Source organism: Pinus tabuliformis, chromosome 9, assembly GCF_031772625.1.
Source record: "Pinus tabuliformis cultivar Carrire ecotype Pingquan chromosome 9, CPIR1, whole genome shotgun sequence".
NCBI lineage: Eukaryota > Viridiplantae > Streptophyta > Pinopsida > Pinales > Pinaceae > Pinus > Pinus tabuliformis.
This window is the reverse complement of record NC_142307.1, coordinates 960,844,221-960,867,116: the sequence shown is the minus strand read 5'-3', so window position 1 is coordinate 960,867,116 and position 22,896 is coordinate 960,844,221. Positions and strand designations below refer to the sequence as shown.

General features: G+C 39.7%; 1 protein-coding gene across 1 annotated transcript; it reads left to right on the top strand.

Annotated features, from left to right (window-relative positions):
• The first annotated feature begins 16,509 nt into the window (after nt 1-16,509).
• Nucleotides 16,510-20,349, top strand: LOC149151917 (uncharacterized). Its single transcript, XM_089443314.1, has one exon. The coding sequence runs from the start codon at nt 16,510-16,512 to the stop codon at nt 20,347-20,349; it is 3,840 nt and encodes a 1,279-aa protein (XP_089299440.1).
• The last annotated feature ends 2,547 nt before the right edge of the window (nt 20,350-22,896 follow it).

Sequence of the window (22,896 nt, the reverse complement as noted above, 5' to 3'; positions counted from 1 at the left end):
CTGAATTGACCAAAAGCAGTGAACTGTTCCTTTGAATCCCTTTTATTAATGTGACCTCTATTTTCTTCATTTTCCATTATTTTCCTTCATTTTCCTCCTCACATGAAACCTGTGACCTTTCACCTTCCTTTTCTCCTAATTTCCATTATTTTCATAAATAAATTGCCAAAAAATTCCATTTTGCCTTTCCAAAGCCTTTACCCTTTCCTTTTCCAAATTCCTTAGCCATGATAACCGAAATGAACACCCACACTAGGATGTTTTGCCCAATATTCAGCTTGGAATAAGTGTCCCATAATCCTGGTTATTATTTTTCCTTTATTAACTTTTATTACATGGAATTTTCACCAAGGTTGTTACATGCTTACAATGAAGAACAAAAGAAGAAGGTGATTCAAGAGGAACTACTATGTAGAAAAGGGAAATACCTTGCCACATGTTGTGCTTGGTTGAGGGGAGAAGATTAAAATTGAACGAACATTGGGTGAGATTTCCATATGAGACTTCTTGGAATACATGTGATGGATGTATGGATAGATGATTTGTTGGGCACTATGTGTTAAGTGATATTGAATATCTCTAGAATCATTCATCGCCATAGTAATATGATGCTCTAGTTTGGGGGTGGAAAAATAATTGATTCCTGCAGTTGGGTAGCAAAATGCTCCTTGGTAACTAGTTTGGGGGAAAGCATTGAATAAAGAAAAATGTTCATATTTGTTCATGTGTGGCATGCTTTACATTTGTGTTATGCCATGTATTACATGAATCAGGTTATACACAAATTTTATTGTGGAAGGGCTAATGGATGGAATCTTACAATGATCATGCATGTTGATTAATTATGCTAAAGTAATAGTTAACCATTTGTGTATGCATATTAAACTCCACAACAAATACATGTAATGTGAATCATGTAATTGTAAGGGCATGCAAAATCTTATATGTAGTTGCAAGAGGAATGAAACCACAACTAGGAAATATGATTGTTAAAGCATAAAATCATTTCATTTAAAATGCCTCATTGATCAAGGGGGGAACATGGGTATTGTTAGCTCTGCTATACAACGAGGATTTGCTATGGTCAGAGATAGGCTTGGTCTGCTTGGTTGTGCTCAAAAGGATCCAATTATGCCCCAAAAGTCTTCAAAATCCTCTTAAGGATCATTCAAAGTCAAAATCGTCACAAGAGGAGAACCCTTGGAAGAGCGGAAATGCACTATCAGGAGGCAAAAAACACTCCAAAACCAGGATAAAACCAAAATCTCAGGCGTAACAGTCCAATGCATGACAGCTGTTCGATCTGGCCGATCAATGGTCAAGATCTAATCAGCGAATCGCATCGGCGGAGGCAAATCGGCGCAGACAGTATGCATTGAGCGATTGCGATTAGCGATGCAATGTGGACCGTCGATCACGTGCGCGGATCAACGGCCCACATCGCATCGCTATATCGCTATTGGAAAAAACCAAAGGAGGACTTACAGAGGGACACAGGGCACTGTCGATCAACGATCGCCAATGATCGCATCGGCGGAGGCAAATCGGCGAAGACCATGGGGCGCAGCCTTTACATGTATATGTGTGCGATGCGACAAAACTCGGACCCGATGGGTTTCTGGAATGAAATTGTTTAAATATTTGAAGTCCGGAGGGAGGCCTTTTTCATGTATTTCCCGTGTTTTTCAAGTATTTCAGGGAAGAAAGGGACCAGGTTGAGTGCGACATGCGACAGCGACCTGAAGGGTGGAACTGATAAAGGTATTAATCATGTTTATGGACTTTTTGAAGTCCAAAAAGGACAGAGAGGAGCGGGAATTCTCAGAATTGTTGTGCTTTCCATTCATAACAAAAAGCAATCACTATCCACGTTTTAAAGGGATTTCATAGGCCCGAAGAGCCATTCCACCACAGAGCAGAGGTCGAATTAATAACTAAGCAGTCTTGGAGCCATAACACGCACAGCTAGCCCGCAACAGAAGTGATCCAGGTGAATTTCCTCCTCAACACCGCATTCAACAGATAGTATGGCTGAGAAGGAAAAGAACATGCCTCGAGCAAATCACAAGCATTTATCAGTTATGGAGCTCATTTCATATTACACTCCACTTGTTCAGGAAGGACAACAGAGCATCCGAGAAGATCAAATTCATCCACTACAGCAAGCAATCGCACTCAGACTCCATTAGAGAGTTAAAGCGGTTGGTGGTCCATTATGACCCCTCCACGTATAGGATAGCAGAGCGTTTTTGTAATCAACCTCTATATATACCTAGAAATGAGAGGTAATCAGGGTTGATGGTTGTAGTTTTGATGTAAGGTTCAACTTCTGGAGACTGTAACTACTTTGATACTTGCAGCGTTTGGTCTTCATTTTCAACTAATACAAGCTTCTTTTGTTGTTAATTGCTCATTGTCCACTTCTATTCTGTTCTAGGCTGTGCCTATTATGCATTTGTTCATGTGCTCTTGATATTTAGAATTAGAGGGGCTGTCATCCCACCTCTGTGTTGAAGTCTAGTATGTATCATTGAATGTGTTATGCAGGTTTCTGTTTACTTAGTGCCAAAGAGCTGTCATCCTGTCTGTGCATTAGGAAATAGATTTGCAGACCTCTTTATTGGTTGCAGCCGGCCATCACAGGGTCCTGTGCATCTGCTGGTGTGGTCAGTATTCTCCATGTTCACCTAATCCTCAAACTGTGAGTAATTGGTGGTCTAAAGCCTTGTAGTCTGGGGGTGTTCACCCATGTCTGGAGTTAAGCATAGTAGAAGTGGTTATCTGGCTTGGACAAGCATCATTCCTTCCATTCATCCATTTCCAACATTTTGTTGAGTTTGTAATGTTCCCAAGCATCTCCGAGATACAACCTAGGAGAGTTTCTTGGGGTGATAACAGGTATGATACATGTCATTGACACAAGGACCATATATTTTACTAACCTGGGAATGATGGGGCTCATAAAGGTTATGGGAATATCAGTGAATTATTTTAGATCTTATTAATTATGACAATTTTGTGCTTACTTTTTTCTAAATAAAACATCATCAATATCTATGTTCTATTCAAATTCCACATCTACATACTATTTAATGACATAATTGTAGTGTTGTTTTCTTGACGCGGGTGTTGTTATACATTTTGTACTATATGTTTGACATGAAAACATATACAAAATTATGGCTTAAAAAATATATTACAAAAATACAACATGCAAAAAGTATGAAGTTTTAAAATAGTTTTATATATATATATAAGAAACTATAAATACATGGGTTTCTCATGAAATATAGGATTTTTCACCATTGTTAGAGTGACTAGTATCCCAAGCCCCATGGCACATATGAGGGATTCCACCATGCTTCAACAAAGTAGGGATGTCAGAAATACTTCTTTGAGGTGTCTAGTCTCTAGTTATTAAATCTCAATCAACTATCACTTTTTTAAAGTCATTAGTGTTGTGAGTTGAGTTACAAAAATTAAACTGATTATGGGTGCATTGGAGGATCCGACAATTACGTTTTTCATTAAGACCTTGAGTGATGCAATGTGTTGCTATTGTAGAAGAATCTAGTTCAAATTGACTATAATTAAATGCTCCAAGTAGATTGAGTGTGCAATAATTGAGTTCAATGGAGTTGTCAATACTTGAGAATTAACTTTGAATTATATAATTGACAACATAATTAAACATTTGTCATCAAATTTGAGTTTGAGGGTAGTTGAAGGTGCTCAATTTATTATCCGACGTTGAGGAGTGTTGAGGTTTTTGAGATTGGGTTGGTGATAATGATTGGATATTAATAGTTAACTAGCTTAATGTTCCAATACAAGGAGATTTAGGGGAAGATCTTTATTTATGATGATAATTGAAGAATAAGGATTTTTTTTCTATGGATGTATGTGTTATGTAAAACAATGTAGTGTTTCACTTCTAGTATTTTGTCTACCTCCATGTATTTGCATTCAATGTCAATATATTTTTATATCTTAAGGTAAATTTATGTGTTAAAGTATGTTCTTGTCTATCACTGATAAATCTTTTAATCACTATATCCATACTTCTCTAACTTTGGAATGGATAATTAACATTTTAGTCATATGAAACCTTATTCATTGAGTTTTAATAAGGTGGTTTGCACCTTGCACTTCGATCTTGTGAGCTTCTTATGATAAACCACATCAAAGACTAGAAGAATATTGTATGGGGAAAGAAGGACCAACTTGTAGGCCACTTGTTTGATCTATTAGATGATTTATAGGGTCCATGGAACTTTGATGCTAGTTTCTAGAGTATTTTTCCTTAGATTGATGTTTTTTTGTAGGGTTGAAGGTGAAGAAACACCTAATACCCTTATATAACAGAACATTCAAGGTGATATTGGTTTGTTTGTCATTTCATTCTATTTTGAACCATAACAAAATTGTCATTAACTATGAGGAGAGTGGCTTCTCTATTTTGAAGTGCATTCTCCACTCCCTAAATGTTGGAGATGCCTAGTAAATATGAAATCACAAACAAGAGTCTTTTACCATAGATAGCTTCATACAATGCCATTTTGGTATCTCCATGATAAGTGATCTTGTACCACCATTATGCAAGGGCAAACCATTATGCTTATTATTGTATTTTTTTGGAAGTGAAGCATCACAAATAGGTTTTTAAGAATTTGTTGGCCACTTCAATTTAACAACATATTTAGGGATGATACATAGTGCTAATTTACAATTCAGTACCCTAAAGTTGAAACAACTCCTACCAAAATTTGTGATTAAAGGTAGGGTCATGATTTAAGACGATGGAAGTGGGCATGCCACGTAACTTAAAAAATTGATCCATAAAAACATGAGAAATTGAGTAGGGGGTAAATGGGTGTGACAAGGCACGCAAATGAACATATCTGGAAAGACAGATGACTACCATTATGGTCACTAGTTTTTTATTTTCTTTCGGTATTTTCACTATAAAATCCATAGAGATGTCAGTCCCACTATGCCCTTGGGATCTTCACTATCCCACCCTTGTTTTATTGGCAAGTGTCATAAGTTGCAACAAAATCCTAGATGCCTATTGCCATGCTTTCCTAGAAGAATGAACACTTATCTCTTTCATAGGTTTTCTAAAAGTTAAAGTGACCCATTGTAAGTGATGAATGCAATTCTTCTAAGACACTTTCTTTTAAAGCAAGGTTCTTTACTAGAACATTGTTCCCTTTATAACTCAATGTATCCTGTTGCCATGTACAAACTTCAGGGTTGGGATCTTCCTAAAGCATTTGGATCAGTTAAACTATAGTGTCATTTTCTAGTGATTCTCAATGAACCTCCTCAAGTAAACTTGGAACAGGTAGAGATAATGCAAATAAGGATCCATCATTCTCACATTACCTGGATAAAGCACTAGTCACCACTTTTCTTCACCCTTCTTGTAGATAATCTCATAATCATACCCTGGTATCTTAGTGACCCACTTATGTTACTTTGATGATGATAACATTTGTTTTAGAAAATACTCTAGAGAACGATGCTTGATCTTTATCTAGGAATGCCAGCTATGAAATAAGGGCATTGGGTCTGCATTATATGAAGGATGGCCATCATATCTTTCTCATATGTGGATTTACCCGATTTGTGATCACACAATTGCTTATTGGTGAACCAATGGGATACTTCTTAGATCAAAACCACTCAATTACCTTTGCTTGAGGCATCACATTCTAGGACAAAAGTCTTAGGAAAATTTGGTATTGTTAATATCATTGTAGAGTGGATGCCATCCTTTAAAATAGAGAAGGCTTGCTTAGCTACTTCATTGAATACAAAGGAATTTTTTCTTAATAATATGTTCATGGACCAACAACTTTCCATAATATTTTACAAACTTTCTATATAATTCTATGAGTCCCAAGCACGCAAGATCTTTTACATCTTAGGTTGGAGACAATATTGCACAACTGCCACTTTTTTGGGATCTACTTCTACTCCATCCTAACTAACAATGTGACCCAAGCATTCAACCTTTTGAAGCCATGGGAGAACATTTGGAGCATTTTAGGAATAGTTGGTGGCCCCATACAAATTGTAGGGCTTTGCCAATATGCTTAAGTTTGGAAATCATTAGTTTTATTGTAGATCAATATATTATCAAAGAATATCAACACAAAAATGCATATAAAGGATCAATATTATTTTGTTCATGAGGCTCTAAAAGGAGTATGGAACATTGTAAAGGGTAGAGGGCATCACTAAAAATCTCATAATGACCATCATGTGTATGGAAGGTTATCGCAAGGGTAACTACCTCTTCATTTGTATTTGGCGGTATTCAGAGTAAAGGACGTGTTTAATGAAAAACTTGCTTCATGAAGTTCATCCAAGAGATCATTAATAATTGGGATGGGAAATTTGTCTTCAATGGTTAACTTATTAATAGGTTGAAAATTAGGACACATGCACCAATTACTTTCCTTCTTTAATACCATGACCACCCATGACGAGTAAGGATTGGTAGTGGGGCATATGAATCCAACCTCTAATAATTCCTAAGTGATATTTTCTATTTCATTCTAGAGTGTGAAAGGATTCGTATAATGATGCACATTAGGTGGTATATTGTTGAGAATTAGTGGAACACCATAACGATTCTCCCCCCATGAAGGTGTTGAACCTTGGTGTTTTTCAAATACTTATTGATTTTTAGACAGGATTGGCTACAAATTAGGGTGAATCTCCTATGGTGGGGTGTCCACTACTTATATGGAATTGAATCATGAAATAATTATTGAGTGAGCTTTCTTCGATAACTTATCCATTTGATGAGATTTGATAACTTTAGTGGAACTAGTTGTAAACCCTTCGAGTCTATGTTTCTGTCATTCCTTGATGAAGCTCATATATGAATCCTTGAAATTCATCACGACAAGTTGCAAAGTGTGTAACCATTTTGCCTCGATAACTACATCACTACCATCCATTTTTAGAAAACATGTGATCTTTGCAATGACATTCACCCATTTGGAGTTTCACCTTTTCTCAATGGCCAATACATTTTTTCATACCACCATTAGTTGTCATAACTTGAAACTTAGATATAGAATGGATGCAATAATGGTTTTCTTCAGCTACTCTCCTATGAATAAAATTGTGGGTGTCATTGTTGACAATCAAGGCAATCACTTTGTGTTTCTTTATATAACTAATGAATAATGTTTGGAGTGACAATAGAACCTAGAAAGGCACCTTGTAAGGTGTTTTTCTCTTTTGCTAGAAGGGTAGCATCGTCCAATTTTGGTTCAAGAGCTCCTTCAGCCGATATCTCTTCTGAGTGTTGTTGTGGGATACATCCATTTGAAATAATTAGTATTCTTTACATTTGTTCCCTTTAAGATATCACTCTCACAATTATAGCAAAGTCAAAGGCATTGGTGTTTTTTCATCTCTTTCTTGGTAAGAGTTGGAGGGGGTGTTGTGGTCGTTGCCACGAAGGAATTAGTATAAGTGGTGAATAAAGGTATCTTGTTTTGGGAATTGAACATCATATTTTCTTTGTAGTTAATTCACAACCTTTTGATGGTGCTTTTGGGCATTGCATCATGACATGTACTCTAGTTACCTCCTTGAGACCATGTATCACAAATTCTTTACAAAATGAATCATATGGTCCCTTTGTGTGGATAACCATTTACTTAAAGGTAGAAATATAGTTAATAGGTGTGCATGTTTGGCATAATTTTGATAGATGTTCCAAATATTGAGTGTCGCATTCAAAATACACAAAAATTACCTACACAAACTAGGTCTAAGCAATGTAGGCTCCACGAGCTTTCTTATACCATTACCACCATGGCGAGCATTATGAATCCAAATATAAGACCTCCACTTTTAGCTTTTGTAGGAAATCAAAAATTTCATGGAGAAAGAGTGTTCCATTTGGATAACCCAACTTGGGGTATCATTGTAACACACCCCCTCCTAGCCCTTACCAAAACACCAGTTAAAATCAAGGTGGTTACTCTGTTGACCCAAACTCCATGTTGCATTATGGAAATGGAGTCTAAATTTTTTTGTCTTTTAAACTCACTTAGATTCTTGGGTTTTCATCACCATTGCATTAATCTCGTCAAGACGATTCCATTCATATAAAATTTTACCACAATCCGACCTTTGGATCAAAAGTTATGACCATTTAAGTCCCGACAATTCAGAAGGCGCCACATCAACATACTGGCCATGTGGCTATACCCACCTGGTTAATCTCCCAGTGCCACTTGGTGATTAATGATTGGTTACTAACTTGTTCATGGGTTTGGGTCTTACAACCCTATGTTATGCGTCGAAGCAGCTCCGCTTCAAACCTTCGGGGAACCTCTGGTGTACCCTACTTCATCCATCCTGGGAATAAACTTCATTGTACCCCACTTCATTCATCCGTGGAATAATCTGCAATGCTCTCACTTCATGCATTCAGGAATGATACCTCTATTTCTCATGCTTCATTCCTCCTGGGAAATAACCTTCGGTGCTCCTGCTTCATTTCTCTAGGGAAATAACCTCTGGTGCTCCCATTTCATTCCTCCCAGGAAAAAACCTTCAGTGCTCTAGCTTCATTTATCCTGAGATATAACCTCTATTTCTCTTATTTTATTCCTCATGAGAAATAAACTCTGGTGATCCTGTTGCATTTCTCCCAGGAAATAAACTCTGGTGCTCCTGTTTCATTCCTCTAGGAAATAGCCTCTAGTGCTCCCACTTAATATATCTCGAGAAATAACCTTTGGTGCACCCCACATCCTTCATCTAGGAACGAGACCTATGCGCACTCCACTTCATTCCTCCTAATAAATGACATTCAGGCTTAATTTCATCTAGGGAATTGATATCTCGACATTCTCCACACTACAATCCTGGTCCTTGCTGTTGAAAAATATGTAACTAGGTTCAGTCTTCATAAATATGACATGTACTTTTAATTCTTATAAATTGTAAAATGAAAGAAAAATATTATTATTATTATTTTTGGAGCATGGGTTTCATTCTCAAGTTCTTTTATTTTATAAGCCAAGCACCCATTGAGTGCCTCTAAGGTTTTTCCTAGGTCAAGAAGTCAAAAGAGTCATTGTCATAAGTTGAAGACCCCTTCATGCACATTGTATCTTGTAAAGAAAATTATTTTTGTCCTTAAAAGTGTCAAAATACCCTCTAAGATCAAGTCACTTTGGAAGCTGGCAAGTCAGCCTAATTTGAGAAGCCACATCCACCTTTGAGAAGCATACATATAGGAGGAAACTTGACCTCCTTAGAACACATTCATCTCTCACTCATTCAAGTGAAAAAGGAAGAAGAAGAAGGCAACGAAGAAGGAAGAGGACGAAGAAAAATTGATTTTGGGCTATTTTTCTCTCACACGTGTGAAGGAAGGCTAAGGTTTCTGAAGCAGGACTAGGGTTTTATTCCACAAGTTCGATCTTGAAGAAGGGAAGGTAAGAAAGTCAAGTGAAGGTCACAAGGAGCCATTCTTAAGCTCCATAAGTTAGAGAAAGTCAACTGAAGGTATGAGGAAGCCTTGGGAGGCTAAATGAGGCTCACACATGTGGCAATAGTGACTGCGGGAGAGCTGAAAATTTCAGGTCTGTAGTGGAGGCCGAAATTCTACAGCTAGAGGTCGAAGTTGCCCTACTTGAAGAGATTTGACTGGGTTTGGATTGGACAAGGAAAGCACATCATCTGGAAATGTTGGAATTGGTCTTGGAGGGTATTGATCTTGGTCTGAAGGTCTTGGAATTTTTCAATTGAAGAATCTATAAGGAAGAGAAGATACTTGCGGGTTTTCCTCTCAAGAGGAGAGGTTTTGGCCTTAGCTTGCAACCTATATTTTGTGTTCTTGTTCTTGTTCTTATTATTTTTGTACTTGTTTTATGATACACAAACATAATAATAATAAAAGAAGATAATAAGTAAGATAAGTACAAAGACATCACAAACAGTTATCAAATAAAGAGAAATCACTCTAATCATTGCCCCATAGATTTCTCAACATGGTATCAAAGCTAAGGTTGGCTAAAGGCATTATGAAGATCTCTACTGCATTGAAGAAATTTCTCAAGAAGTGTTCAAAGGTAGAAAGACATCTCAAGAAAGGTATCAATGTAGAAATTCCTTGTAGATTCAAACTGCTTATGTAATATGCTAAAACAAAAGACTTGAATCTACTCTACTCATCGGCAGAAACAATTAATCGATCGATAAATCACAAAACATGAGACAAGATTCAATCACATATGCTCACAGATTTATCCAAGGGGAAATCTTACTGCTCAAAACCCCTTCCTATCTGTATACTACATTAGATCAGAAAATGGAGAAGAAAATACAATGTTTGCTCAACCTAAAAAATCTCTCGACAAGTACAATCTATCTCACTTCCTCACAAGTTGACTATGGCCAATACTTAGCCAATTTTATTGCCTGCCAAGCTCCTATTTCCTTGCGTTGTTTCTCAAGGAATTAGCCCCCTATTAATTAGGGAAATCCCCATCCTGAATTGCGCAATCCCTATAGGCCCTTCTCTAACTGCATGCACCACCTGTACAACTCAAAAAATTATACAACTGATAGTACACTGCCCTTGAACTCCAATCTCAACTGGGTAACTCAAATTTCATGCATGCATGAGTTAATTATGGTTGATTTATCAATTAACTAGTTGAACACATGAAGTTGCACCCCACTGCTAGACCTCCTACTAGTTCCTCCAACAATTGGAACTAGTTTAATTGACATTAACTCAGTTTAACTGAATTAAACTATTAAAACTCAAATTAAACTCAACCTAGGATCCTAAAATTTAGGAACCACTCTACATGAATCAAGTTAGGCCCTCAACTCGAATTAACTGAGCCAACTAAGTGAAATTAACTTAGTCAACTTGTACAAGTTGTCTTGTGATGTGGAATTACAATTTTCTACTAATTTAATTCAAGGGGAAATTAAATCAAGATTTTCTTGTTGCCATTTTCAACGCTCCCTCTCAACAAGAAAGGGATTATGTGTTATCCTGATCATGCATCTATGGAACTCGAATTTGCATTTTGACAATGCCTTTGTCAAAATATCTGCATCATGTTCCTCTGTAGCAATGTACTCCAAAAACATGATTCTCCTCTGCACACAATCTTGTAGATGGTGATATTGGATGTCAATATGCTTGGATATATCATGAAAAATTAGATTTTCAGATAGTTTGATACAACTCTGGTTGTCACAGTAAATCACTATAGGATCCATCATCTTACCAAACAACCCAACAAGAATGTTCTTCATCCATATAGCTTCACAAGTTACTTGACTAACAACCATGTACTTTGCTTCTGTTGAACTTAGTGCAATTGATCTCTGCTTCTTGATGTACCAAGAAACTATTATTGACCCAATGCTAAATATGCCTCCTCATGTGCTCTACCTGTCTAATGGACTAACTGCCCAATCTACATCTGTGAAGCATTGCATCTTCACTCCCTCTGTCCACGTGTACCAAACACCATACTAAGTAGTTCCTCTTAGGTATCTCAACACATGTTTCGTTTCCTTCCAATACAGTTTGGTTGGCTTAACCATTTCTTGACTAAGCTAGTTAACTACATAACACATGTTTGGTCGTGTGTTCACCAAATACATAAGTGAACCCACAAGTTGCATGTAAATAGTATCCTCCACTACTTCACCTAAAGTAACATCTTCCTTCCTACAATTCACTACTAGAGGAGTTTCCATGGGTTTGCTACTCTCCATGTGGAACTTCTTCAGAGTCTCATCGACATACTTTTCCTGAGAGACAAACAGTTCCCCATCTCCTTGCCATACTTCCATACCAAGGAAATAATGCATGAGCCCCAAGTCCTTCATCTCGAATTTTCTTGCAAGATACTCTTTACAAGATTTGACCAACTTCTCATCACCTGTTAGAATTAAATCATCGACATATAATACTATAATCAACAATTTACCTTCAACGACAATATGGTAAAGGTTTGCATCTGCTTCACTTTTGGTGAAGCTGATGCAGGAGCATCCGTGATCCGGATCTTGGTGGGAGACCCCTAAGATCTAAAATATTGAAATGGATTTTGGGGGAGAGGCCCCCAAGATCTGAAAAATTGATATGCCAGAATAAAAAAAGGATAATGCCCAATAAACAAAACCACAAAGAATTTTTTTATTAAAATGGAGAATAACTGTAAGAGCTACATTGTGGCGGACAAACTGTCCTTTTACAAAATGCGACTTGTTACTTATAATATTTTAGTTACAATACCACGGGTCAATTCCATGGGTGAATGAATACCATGGGTGGATGTCACAATACCATGGGTTAATTCCATGGGTGAATGAATACCATGGGTGGATGTCACTTACAATACCATGGATGGATAAATACCAGGAGTGGATACCACTTACAATACCATGGTAAATTCCATGGGTGGATGAATACCATGGGTTGATGCCATTTTCCATTTGGATCATTCCTCCCTCCTTAAGAAGCAGTGGTCCCCATTGTGTGAAGTTCCCTCCTGCGAAGCCTTTGTTGAATATAAAGAGCCACTAAAGAGAAGGGTTTTATGTGGTTAACCCATAACCATGATGAACGAAGATCCGAGGATAGAGATACCCTGTAATGCTTGTGACCAACTATGATACTTGTGGTGTGCAGCCTAGTAAATGGACTTCGATGAAGTGTGGGTTTGTGGATGATCCATAACCATGATGAACGAAGATTTGAGGATAGAGATACCCTGTAATGCTTGTGAACAACTGTGATATTGACAGTGTGTGACCTAGCAAATGGACTTCGATGAAGTGTGGGTTTGTGGATGACCCATAACCATGATGAACGAAGATCCGAGGATAGAGATACCCTGTAATGCTTGTGACCAACTATGATATTGACAGTGTGTAGCCTAGCAAATGGACTTCGATGAAGTGTGGGTTTGTGGATGACCCATAACCATGACAAACGAAGATCCGAGAATAGAGATACCCTGTAATGCTTGTGACCAACTGTGATAGTAACAGTATGCGGCCTAGCAAATGGACTTCGATGACAAGGATTTTGTGCAGTTGACCCATAACCATGATGTTGATTGTTGATGAAGTAGCAGGTGCCTACATAGCCTGGGGTGGGAGGGCACGTCTCCAAATAACCCAAGCCGAATGCTGTTATGCTGGAACTGATGAATGTGAAGCAAGTGCCTACTAAAGTGGGGTGGGAGGGCACGTCTCCAATGGGAACCCACTCCAAATGTTGCTTCAGAATTAAAATGGACATAACTCGGTCAATATAACTCAGAATATTTATTATAACCTGTTTTTGGAAGTAGAAGGACCATCTTGCATCTTCCCATATGTTGGGAATCCTTATCTGGACACCGTAGAATCTCCGATTCACACTGTAATTTTTCCGCCATCACAAAAGTTCTTAAAAAATAGTTGATTTTAAATTAGCGATATCTCCCACATCCGAACTCCTATTCGACCCATTTTTTTTTAAATTGGGTGATTTTTCAAGAGGAGCTCAAATCTACTATTCTTTTTTTGAAATTCTACACAAAAACTTCAAAAAATGATAGGAGAGTCGTCGTCCACTAGTTGTCGTCAGAAAAAATAAAAAATAAAAAAATATATATATATATATATATAAATAAATAAATAAAAATATATATATATATATATATATATATATATATAATATAAAATATAAAAAAATAATAATAATAATAATAAATAATAAATAAATAAAAATAAATAAATAATTCTACAACATCGCTGATTTTAAAGCAGCGATATCTCCCTCATCCAAAATCCGATTTGGCTGATTTTTTTTTTTGAATTTTGATATTTTTTCGCAAGGAATCCATATCTATTATTTGTTTTTGTAAATATTGTACCAAATGTTTTTGAAACTGAAATATGCATCAAACCCTCATTCCCATGGAATCATAACCTGCTTTGATACCACTGATCTGGATCTTGGTAGGAGACCCCCAAGATCTAAAAGATTGAAATGGATTTTGGGGGAGAGGCCCCCAAGATCTGAAAAATTGATATGCCAAAATAAAAAGAGGAGAATACCCAATAAACAAAACCACAAAGAATTTTTTTATTAAAATGGAGAATCACTGTAAGAGCTACATTGTGACGGACAAACAATCCTTTTACAAAATGCGACTTGTTACTTATAGTATTTTTCAGTTACAATACCACGGGTCAATTCCATGGGTGGATGTCACAATACCACAGGTCAATTCCATGGGTGAATGAATACCATGGATGGATGTCACAATACCATGGGTTAATTCCATGGGTGAATGAATACCATGGGTGGTTGTCACTTACAATACCATGGGTGGATAAATACCATGAGTGGATGCCACTTACAATACCATGGATAAATTCCATGGGTGGATGAATACCATGGGTTGATGTCATTTTCCATTCGAATCAATCCGAACTTAGCCAGCAATGTGAAATATTGTTCACATGTTGTGGCTAAACAAGTTGAATTTCATTGACCTGATTGGTCAAAAGTCAGTTTTACTAAGAGGGTTTGATCTCTCAAGAAATGAGTTGTATTTCATTATTGTAATAGTTAGAAATTGTCTATTTTTTTAGCTTTAAAAGATTTCGCTGCTGCTGCTTTGCGCGCGCGCGCGCCTGAGCCTGCCCTCGGCCTCCGTCTGCTTCTGCTGCTGCTCGACCGTTCAGCTTCATGGATCCTCCGGATCCGCCTGGTGGGGATCCGGAACTGCAACAAGCTTTTTCCAACCTGGTTAAATCTCTGCCTCAACAACGACCAAGGCCAACAGCAACCAAGTTTGTAAAGAAACTAGATGTGCTACAGGAAGTTCATTTGCCTCCGACCATTCCTCGCATGGCAGCCATCTCATTAGCGGAGAAAGGATTAATCGGCCAATTTACAGGACTATGGCCCTCGCCCAAAACTGTGCAAAGGTGGGTTGAGCGAAACTGGGCAGACAAGATCCAAGGAAAAATATCCATCAGGTTCTGTGGTAGAGGATACTTTACCTTTCACTTTGAAACTAAGGAGGACAAGGACCTAATCTTCAGAAACGGGCCTTACTTCATGGATTCCAGGGGTCTCTACCTCAACAAATGGACCCCGGATTTCGATCCAGAGCTAGACATTCCAAGTGTTGTTCCTGTCTGGGTCAGGCTTCCCCACCTCCCTCTCCACTGCTGGGGCGATGACTCGGTCAAGGCAATAGGAAACGCGGTTGGAAAATACATAGATCGCAGCGAACCTAAGGACAACATGCAAGCCTGTGCGCGAATATGTGTTGAAGTTGATCTGGGACGCGGACTACCGGAAGCAATCAAACTGAAAGTAGACGACTGGTGCCATATTCAACAGCTGGACTACGAACAGATACCCTTCAAATGCAAGGTATGTCACGAATATGGACATTTTGCTAATAGATGTACTAAACTTATAAATGTAGAATCTACAGAGCAAGAAGGGCAATGGGAAACGGTTAAAAGGAAAAAAACGACTCCATCCCTGAAGCAAGCAGAATCTGAAACCCCGGGGCCTTCCCTCCAGCAACCCATTCACCCTCATTCATCCCATCAGCAACCCACCTCGTCCTCCCAGCAGCCCCCTTCTCATATCCCCTCCTCACCCCCTCGACCCTCGGACCCCTCCATTCCTCCTACTTCAAATCCCTTTGCAACCCTTTCTGAGGAAGATCCCGAGCAGGATCCCCCTTCATCTGATCAGCATCTCCATCCCTCACCCCCTCATTCCTCCCAGCCCTCCCCTGATACCATCTCCACAAGGATCACCAGAAGTTCATCAAAGGACCATGGAGCGTCCAGTGACATTCCAAAAAAGCATGGGCCTGGCAGAAAGTCGGCTAAACAGCAGAGAGAAGAAAGTGCACAGAAAGATATAGCAATGGGATCCCAGACGCCTATAGAATCCTACATCATTGGACACTCGGACAAGGAAAACAACAACAAAGGCAAAGAGAGGCGAGCACCTCTCCATACCACTGGTAAATCATGCTGAAAATGCTATCCTGGAACAGTAGGGGACTAGGGCACCCCTCCAAGAAAGCAGCCCTTAAGGAACTAATTCAAAGTGAAAAGCCCGAAATTATCCTTATCCAAGAGACAAAGCTAGATCAGTCCGAAATCATCCGACTCATTAACCAACAAAAGCAATACAGCGGCTGTGCCAGTGAAGCAAGAGGAGCCTCGGGTGGCATCCTAACAATGTGGGACAACAGCAAATGGAGCTGCAACTTCACCAAAATCCATCAGAACTGGATTAGTGTAAAACTAGAAAGCAAGGAAAATGGAACAATAGTCAAAATATACAATGTATATTCACCAAACCACTACAGGGAAAAAGAAGTATGTTGGAACACACTGGAGACAAATATAGAAGAAGACCAAGACAGCAATCTCATTCTAGCAGGGGATCTAAACCTGGTCATGCATACCAATGAGAAAAGAGGAGGAAACTTCAGCTCAGACCCATTCAGAAACCGGCTTGAGCATATTATGCAAGAGAAAGATCTGGTAGATATAAAACCCAAGAACCGAAGGTACACCTGGAGCAATAGGCGTCTAGGAGCAGGCAATATTATGGAAAGGCTTGACCGTTTCCTTATCAACATCACATTCCTATCCGCCTTCTCTACCGGTCAGTCAGACATCCTCAACATCTCCGCCTCGGACCATTATCCAATCACGCTTACCTTGCACAGCCATAGCCAGCTTGGACCACTTCCTTTTAAATATTCTCCCCTTTGGAATCGAATCTCTGCAGCTAGAGATGCGGTGTGGCAGGCTTGGACCCAGCATGTGGAAGGCTCCCCGACATATATCTGGGAAACAAAGCTGAAGCAAACTAGGCAGGCTCTTAAATCATGGGCAAAGACCAACTACCAGGAACCCGAGCTGATTAAAAAGGAAATCAAAAAAAACCTTGAGGTAGTTCAGCAAAATATTGAAGATGTTGGACTCTCCCAGCAAGCAAAAGAAGATGAGATAAGACTGTATACCCAGCTGAGGCAAACAGCTAGAGATGAGGAGATCAAATGGAGGCTAAAGTCAAGACAGCTATGGCTGCGCGAAGGAGATAAAAATACCTCTTATTTTCATAAGCAAGCTACAGTCAGAAAGGCAAGGAACACCGTGAGCACAATTAAAGACAGTGAAGGGAACAGCTACGAGACCCAGGACTCCATAAAAGAAGCAGCAACCACTCACTTCAAAAATCTTCTAACTGAGGACAAAAGTGAAGAGGACTACTCAAGTTTACTTCAATACATGACTAGAGAAGTCACCCAAGGAATGAACAGCAAGCTCACGCAAGAAGTAGAAGAGGAAGAGGTTCAAAAGGCAATCTGGAGTCTCCACCCGGACAAAGCTCCAGGTCCTGATGGGTTTCCAATCAGTTTTTACAGAGAATTCTGGCAGCTGATCAAAAAAGACCTCCTAAAGATGATTCGCTGGGTCCTTCGGAAAGGCAAATTGGGGGGTTACACCAACTCAACCTATCTAGCTCTAATCCCAAAAGAGAACAGGCCCTCTACCTTCTCTAGATTTCGGCCCATATCCCTATGCAATTCTGCATACAAAATAATTACAAAAATTTTGTCGTCAAGGCTCAAGCCTCATCTCTCCTCTTTAATCTCAGAAAACCAAGGAGGCTTCCTGCCCAATAGACACATCTCTGATTCCATCCTACTCGTGCAAGAGGCCATTCATTCTAGTATAAGCCGAAAGGAGAAAGGCTTTGTTCTAAAACTAGATCTTGCCAATGCCTTTGATAGGGTCAGACACTCCTTTCTGTATGCTGTATTACACAAAATGGGATTCAATACTTCCTTCATTAACATGATTAAAGCATGCATTTCGAACCCTTGGATCTCCCCTTTGGTTAATGGAAGACCTTGTGCTGCCTTTCAATCCTCCCGAGGCCTCAGACAAGGCTGCCCCTTGTCCCCTTACTTATTTATTCTCATGGCTGAATCCCTTAGCAAAGCCTTGGATTACAACCGAAGAATTGGCCTAATCACTGGCATCCAATTCGAGCAGGGTACAAAGAATATCAACCACTCCCAATTTGCAGACGATACCCTCTTGATGGGAGGAGCATCGATCACCATTGCAAGGCGTTTCAAAAAGATTCTGGACCAATTCATGGACTATTCTGGAGGGAAAGTTAACCAAGTAAAAAGCTGCATCTATGGATGGAATGCAACAATCCACACCATTCACAGCATTGCAAACACTCTAGGAGTCTCATACAAGCTAGACTGGAGCCACTTCACTTATCTAGGGATGCCGGTGAGTATGGGACCTCTGAAGACCGACACTTGGAATGAAATCCTTGATAAAATAAAAAGGAAAATTCATCAATGGGGATCTATGTGGCTGAACCCTGCAGGACGCCTTGTACTCCTAAAATCAGGTCTGACCTCTCTGCCCATATACCGCTTCTCTTTGATCCAAGCTCCAATGACCTTCCATCATAAAATGGAAAAAGCTCTTAGACACTTTCTCTGGCAAGGAGGAAAAACGGAGAAAAAAAAGTTTAACTTGGTTAGCTGGAAGAATGTCATCCAGCCCCATGAGAAAGGAGGACTTGGAATAAGATCTCCAAAACTGCTGAACTTAGCTCTCGGGGCTAAAATTGTTTGGAGGCTAATTTCAGGGGACACAGCATGGTGGAAATCAGTTCTAGAGGCCAAGTATCTGAACAGCACTAGGCATCAACTGTTGGACACTAATATCCCCAACAGAGACAGCACCAACATCTGGAAATTATGCAAGAAAATCATTCCCTTTATGGCCCATCACACTTCAAAAGTCCCAGGAGGAGGGAGCAGCATTAGTATCTCCAATGACAGAATATTAGGTCAGCGTCCTATAGGATCCAACATAGAGGCAATTCCAGCTATAAGTTGGCTTAATAACAGAGGAATCTGGTGCTTAGCTCAAATAACGCATTGGGGAAATCACTCTCAAGCTTGGACAGGATGGACACTACCGGATTATCCTAGAGATCTAGAAGCAAGCGTCCTAGCCCTAAAGAACCTTCTGCACAGTAAAGCTCCGATTCAAAGAGGCAAAAAAGACAGCTATCGCTGGGACCCTACGGGAACCCTTTACACAGCCAAAGCAGGGTATCAACAATTGTGTGAAAGCGCCTTTCCACAGGCCATATGGAGTCAATGGAAATTGGTTTGGAGAGCGGAAGCCCCTCCAAAAGTCAAATTCTTCTTCTGGCTCCTCCTGAAAGGGAAGATCCTAACAGCAGAAAACTTAAAAAAAAGGGGCATTTTGGGACCTTCCAGGTGCCCAAACTGTTGCCAAGCAGAAGAAACAATGCAACACTTGTTCATAGATTGCCAAATAGCAGAAAAATGTTGGAAAGACATGGCCTCAATAGGGGGAGGCACATGGGAACCAAAGGCATCCATAGTAGAAACTGTCTACAATTGGAAGAAAAATTGTCCATGGAAAGGCAAGAAGAACAAATTAACACAAAGGATATGGAACACAATACCTTTAACTCTTGTTTGGAGTATCTGGTTGGCTAGAAACAAAAAGGTTTTTCAAGATAAAGGATACAACATTAGAGTCATATGCCACAAAGCCAAGAGCTTAGCGGTGGAAGCAATTACAACCCGCACTCAAGGCAAGATTGAGGCCACCAATTGCAGCGTTGAAGAAAGAAATTTGATCAATTACGGGCATGGAAGCATTATCAGCGCTCAGGCACCAAGAAAAGAGAATCTGCAACCGAAGGAGCCAAGTAATGTTTGGAAATTGAGGCTCAAGGAAGAAGAATTTGCTCTCTGGTTGAGCAACTGCAACAGGTTCTACATGTTTTTCGATGGAGCCTCAAAATCAAATCCTGGCCTAGCAGGTGCAGGGGGTCTCATCTGCAATGCTAATGGCGAGTCTATTCTTCATTTTGAATGGGGGCTGGGTGAACTATCCAATAACAGGGCTGAGGGATTGGCTTTGTTCCAAGGCCTCACCCAATTGATCAAGCTGGGAATCAAGAAGGTAATTGTCTTTGGCGACTCCGCAATCATAATACGACTCATGGTGCAAAGGCAGAGCTCGCCAAACACCCTATTGCAGCAAATCAATAGCAGGAATCAGATTCTACATGACATGATGGAGGAGGCCCGTTATTATCATATCCTACGTGGTCTCAATAAAGATGCTGACAAATATGCCAACAAGGCTTGTGAACGCCCCAAAGGCAACCTCAGCTGCAACAATATCTCGTCCACCCAACCTTTGCCATGAGGACCACGCATCTAGTCAACGCATGGGGCACCGTAACCAATAGAATCCGCAACTGCAGGCAAATCAGCAGAGCAGAGGACAATACAGATAAGGTAGAAAGGAATTGCATCAGAAGCCCGATCAGGCAATCAGCTCAGAGCATAGGAACCAGGACTCACGCTGAAGGAAATCGTCCTCGCCAACAAATACAAGATCTTGATCAAGATATGCGACGGAAGGTGCAGAGGAACATTGGGATGCGCAGCTCCCCCTCCCATCTCAGCATTCAGGAAAATTCTTTATATACCCCCGGTAAGCAGACTCAACACCCCACAGAAGGATCTTGTTCTCGTAGACTCAAGAGCGGACCTGCAGCTGAGTCTCATCAAGCTCTATGTGATAGTTTCTGCCACCCTGAGATTCTATCCTCAAGTGTTTTTTGCATCCTCAAGAGCGGTGTTGTTCACTACAGCAGCAAGATAAGCTCTCAGAGGCACGGAGATAAGCAACGGATCAGCACCAGCAATAGTTTGCAAGGTTCAATGGAGCGTCCTGAACAATGCTCCCACTGCAGGGATTTGCAAGCGGAATTTGAAGAAGTTCGAGCTCAACAGCAAGCGTTGGAGGATCAAGTGCGCAGTTTGGAAACCAGGCTTGAAGAACAATGTAAAATTCTCCACGAGAAATACAGAGCTGAGATGAATCTCTTTTTGCACAGGGTCCACTCCCTGCATGAGCAGTTCAGTAGTTTGAATAATAGATGCAGTCATGCAGAAGAAAGGATATCCATCCTCAAGATTATGATGGATAAGAAATCCAAAGATGCAACATCCTCTTCTAGCGCAAAGCCGATTGAACCTGACCAGGATTGACATAGATTAGTCATGTTTTGCAGATGTAAATTTTGGGGCCAGCAGTTTGTAAGAATCTATAGTAGTATAAGCAGTTTTAGGGGTAGGCAAACTAAAGTCAGAATCAAGGAAAGAAACTTTTTTGTGATTCCTTGGATTCAAAATGCTCAGGAAGCATCTTATGTATGGCATACTGCCTTCTTTTTTCAGATTAATATATAGCATCCGACCTTTGTCTAAAAAAAAATAGTTAGAAATTGTCTTATTTTAGGTTCAAAGATAAGTTGTTAGCATAGGTGTGAGGTAGAGCTAGGAATTAGAATATTTGTTGTTATATTTATTAAAAATAGATATTGAGTTGTTAAACATAGTTAGAGTGACATCCGATTGATAAAAGGAAGGAAAAATGTAATGAAAAGAGAGAGGATTGAGAGGAGCAAGAGTAAGAATAGTGTGTGGATTTCATATGAAACAGAGGTCTTTTATTTTGTTGTAATCATACCCAAGGCCGAGACTCTGTAACTCTTTTATTATGAATACATTGTTGTTGTGCGCGTGATTACATGTACAGGCTGTGGAAATCCTTGAGTGCTTTGTTTTCTTTGTATTCGGGCAAAGTGGTATTTCCTTTGTTTTTCTATGTTTATGCCTAAATCACAGAATGAACAGAAGTCGAAGGCTTTTTATATAAGTATTATTGTTTAAGCCGCTTTAATCATGACCGTTGGATCACTGATATCGGGTCGGCGGAGTTTATTACATTGTTTTGGTCCCACAAGCGAAAACCCCAACTTACACTAAAAATCGACGCAAAACAGAGATCGGATCCAAGTCCAGATGTGGAATATTATTGATGGGAGCCTATACCTTATCGAGTCTGAAAGACTGATCGGATCGGCGCTTTGAAGTGCAAGGAGTCTAGACAGTGGGAATTGCGATTTGCGATCAACTAATTCAATCGTGGTCGTTAGATCGTGAACTAATCGCAGTCGTCGGATCACGAAAGCAGTCGCACTGCAATGAATGGTATTTCGGGTGCCTTAAAGGTTTTAAGCTGTTTTGAAGGGTTGGAACCCGATCCCATTGAATCTTTGACACGTAGCCACGGAGGAGAGATAAAAACCATTTATCGGGCGGCTAACCCCCGGCTTATTGTCTCACCGGAAATCTCCGACAACCATCAGATCTCAAAGATCCAGATCGATGGTCACAAAGGATTAGCGTGTTGACTTTTGGTGTACGACGAGTGTGCCAATTAAAAAGGTAAAATTCATTGTTTCGACTTGTTTCCAAAGGATTTTTATTTTAAAAGAAAAAAAGGTCAGGTTATAATTAAAAGGTAACCGCGGGGTGATTATTGGGGTTTTCTTGAGTTCTGCTTCCGCCTGCGTCATTTGTGGTATCAAAGCAGAGATTAAGGTTGATTGCAGCAAAAATGCCGCCAAGGAGAGGAGTTTGCATTGGTCGAGGAAGACCTGAAGCAAATGCAGTTCTACTGGAAGAGATCTGGAGTCTGGGTATGAGAATGGAGACAATTGAGACTACTCAGAGAAGAATACCTGATGAAGGAGCTGACAGTGCTAAAGAAGAATCTTTTGAGGAAGAAGAAGTGGAGGACAATGAAACGAAAGTAGGAGGAAAAACAAAGATGGAAATTCCTATGTATGAAGGGAGTCTCAATACAGAAGAGCTAATGGATTGGATCAATTCATTGGAC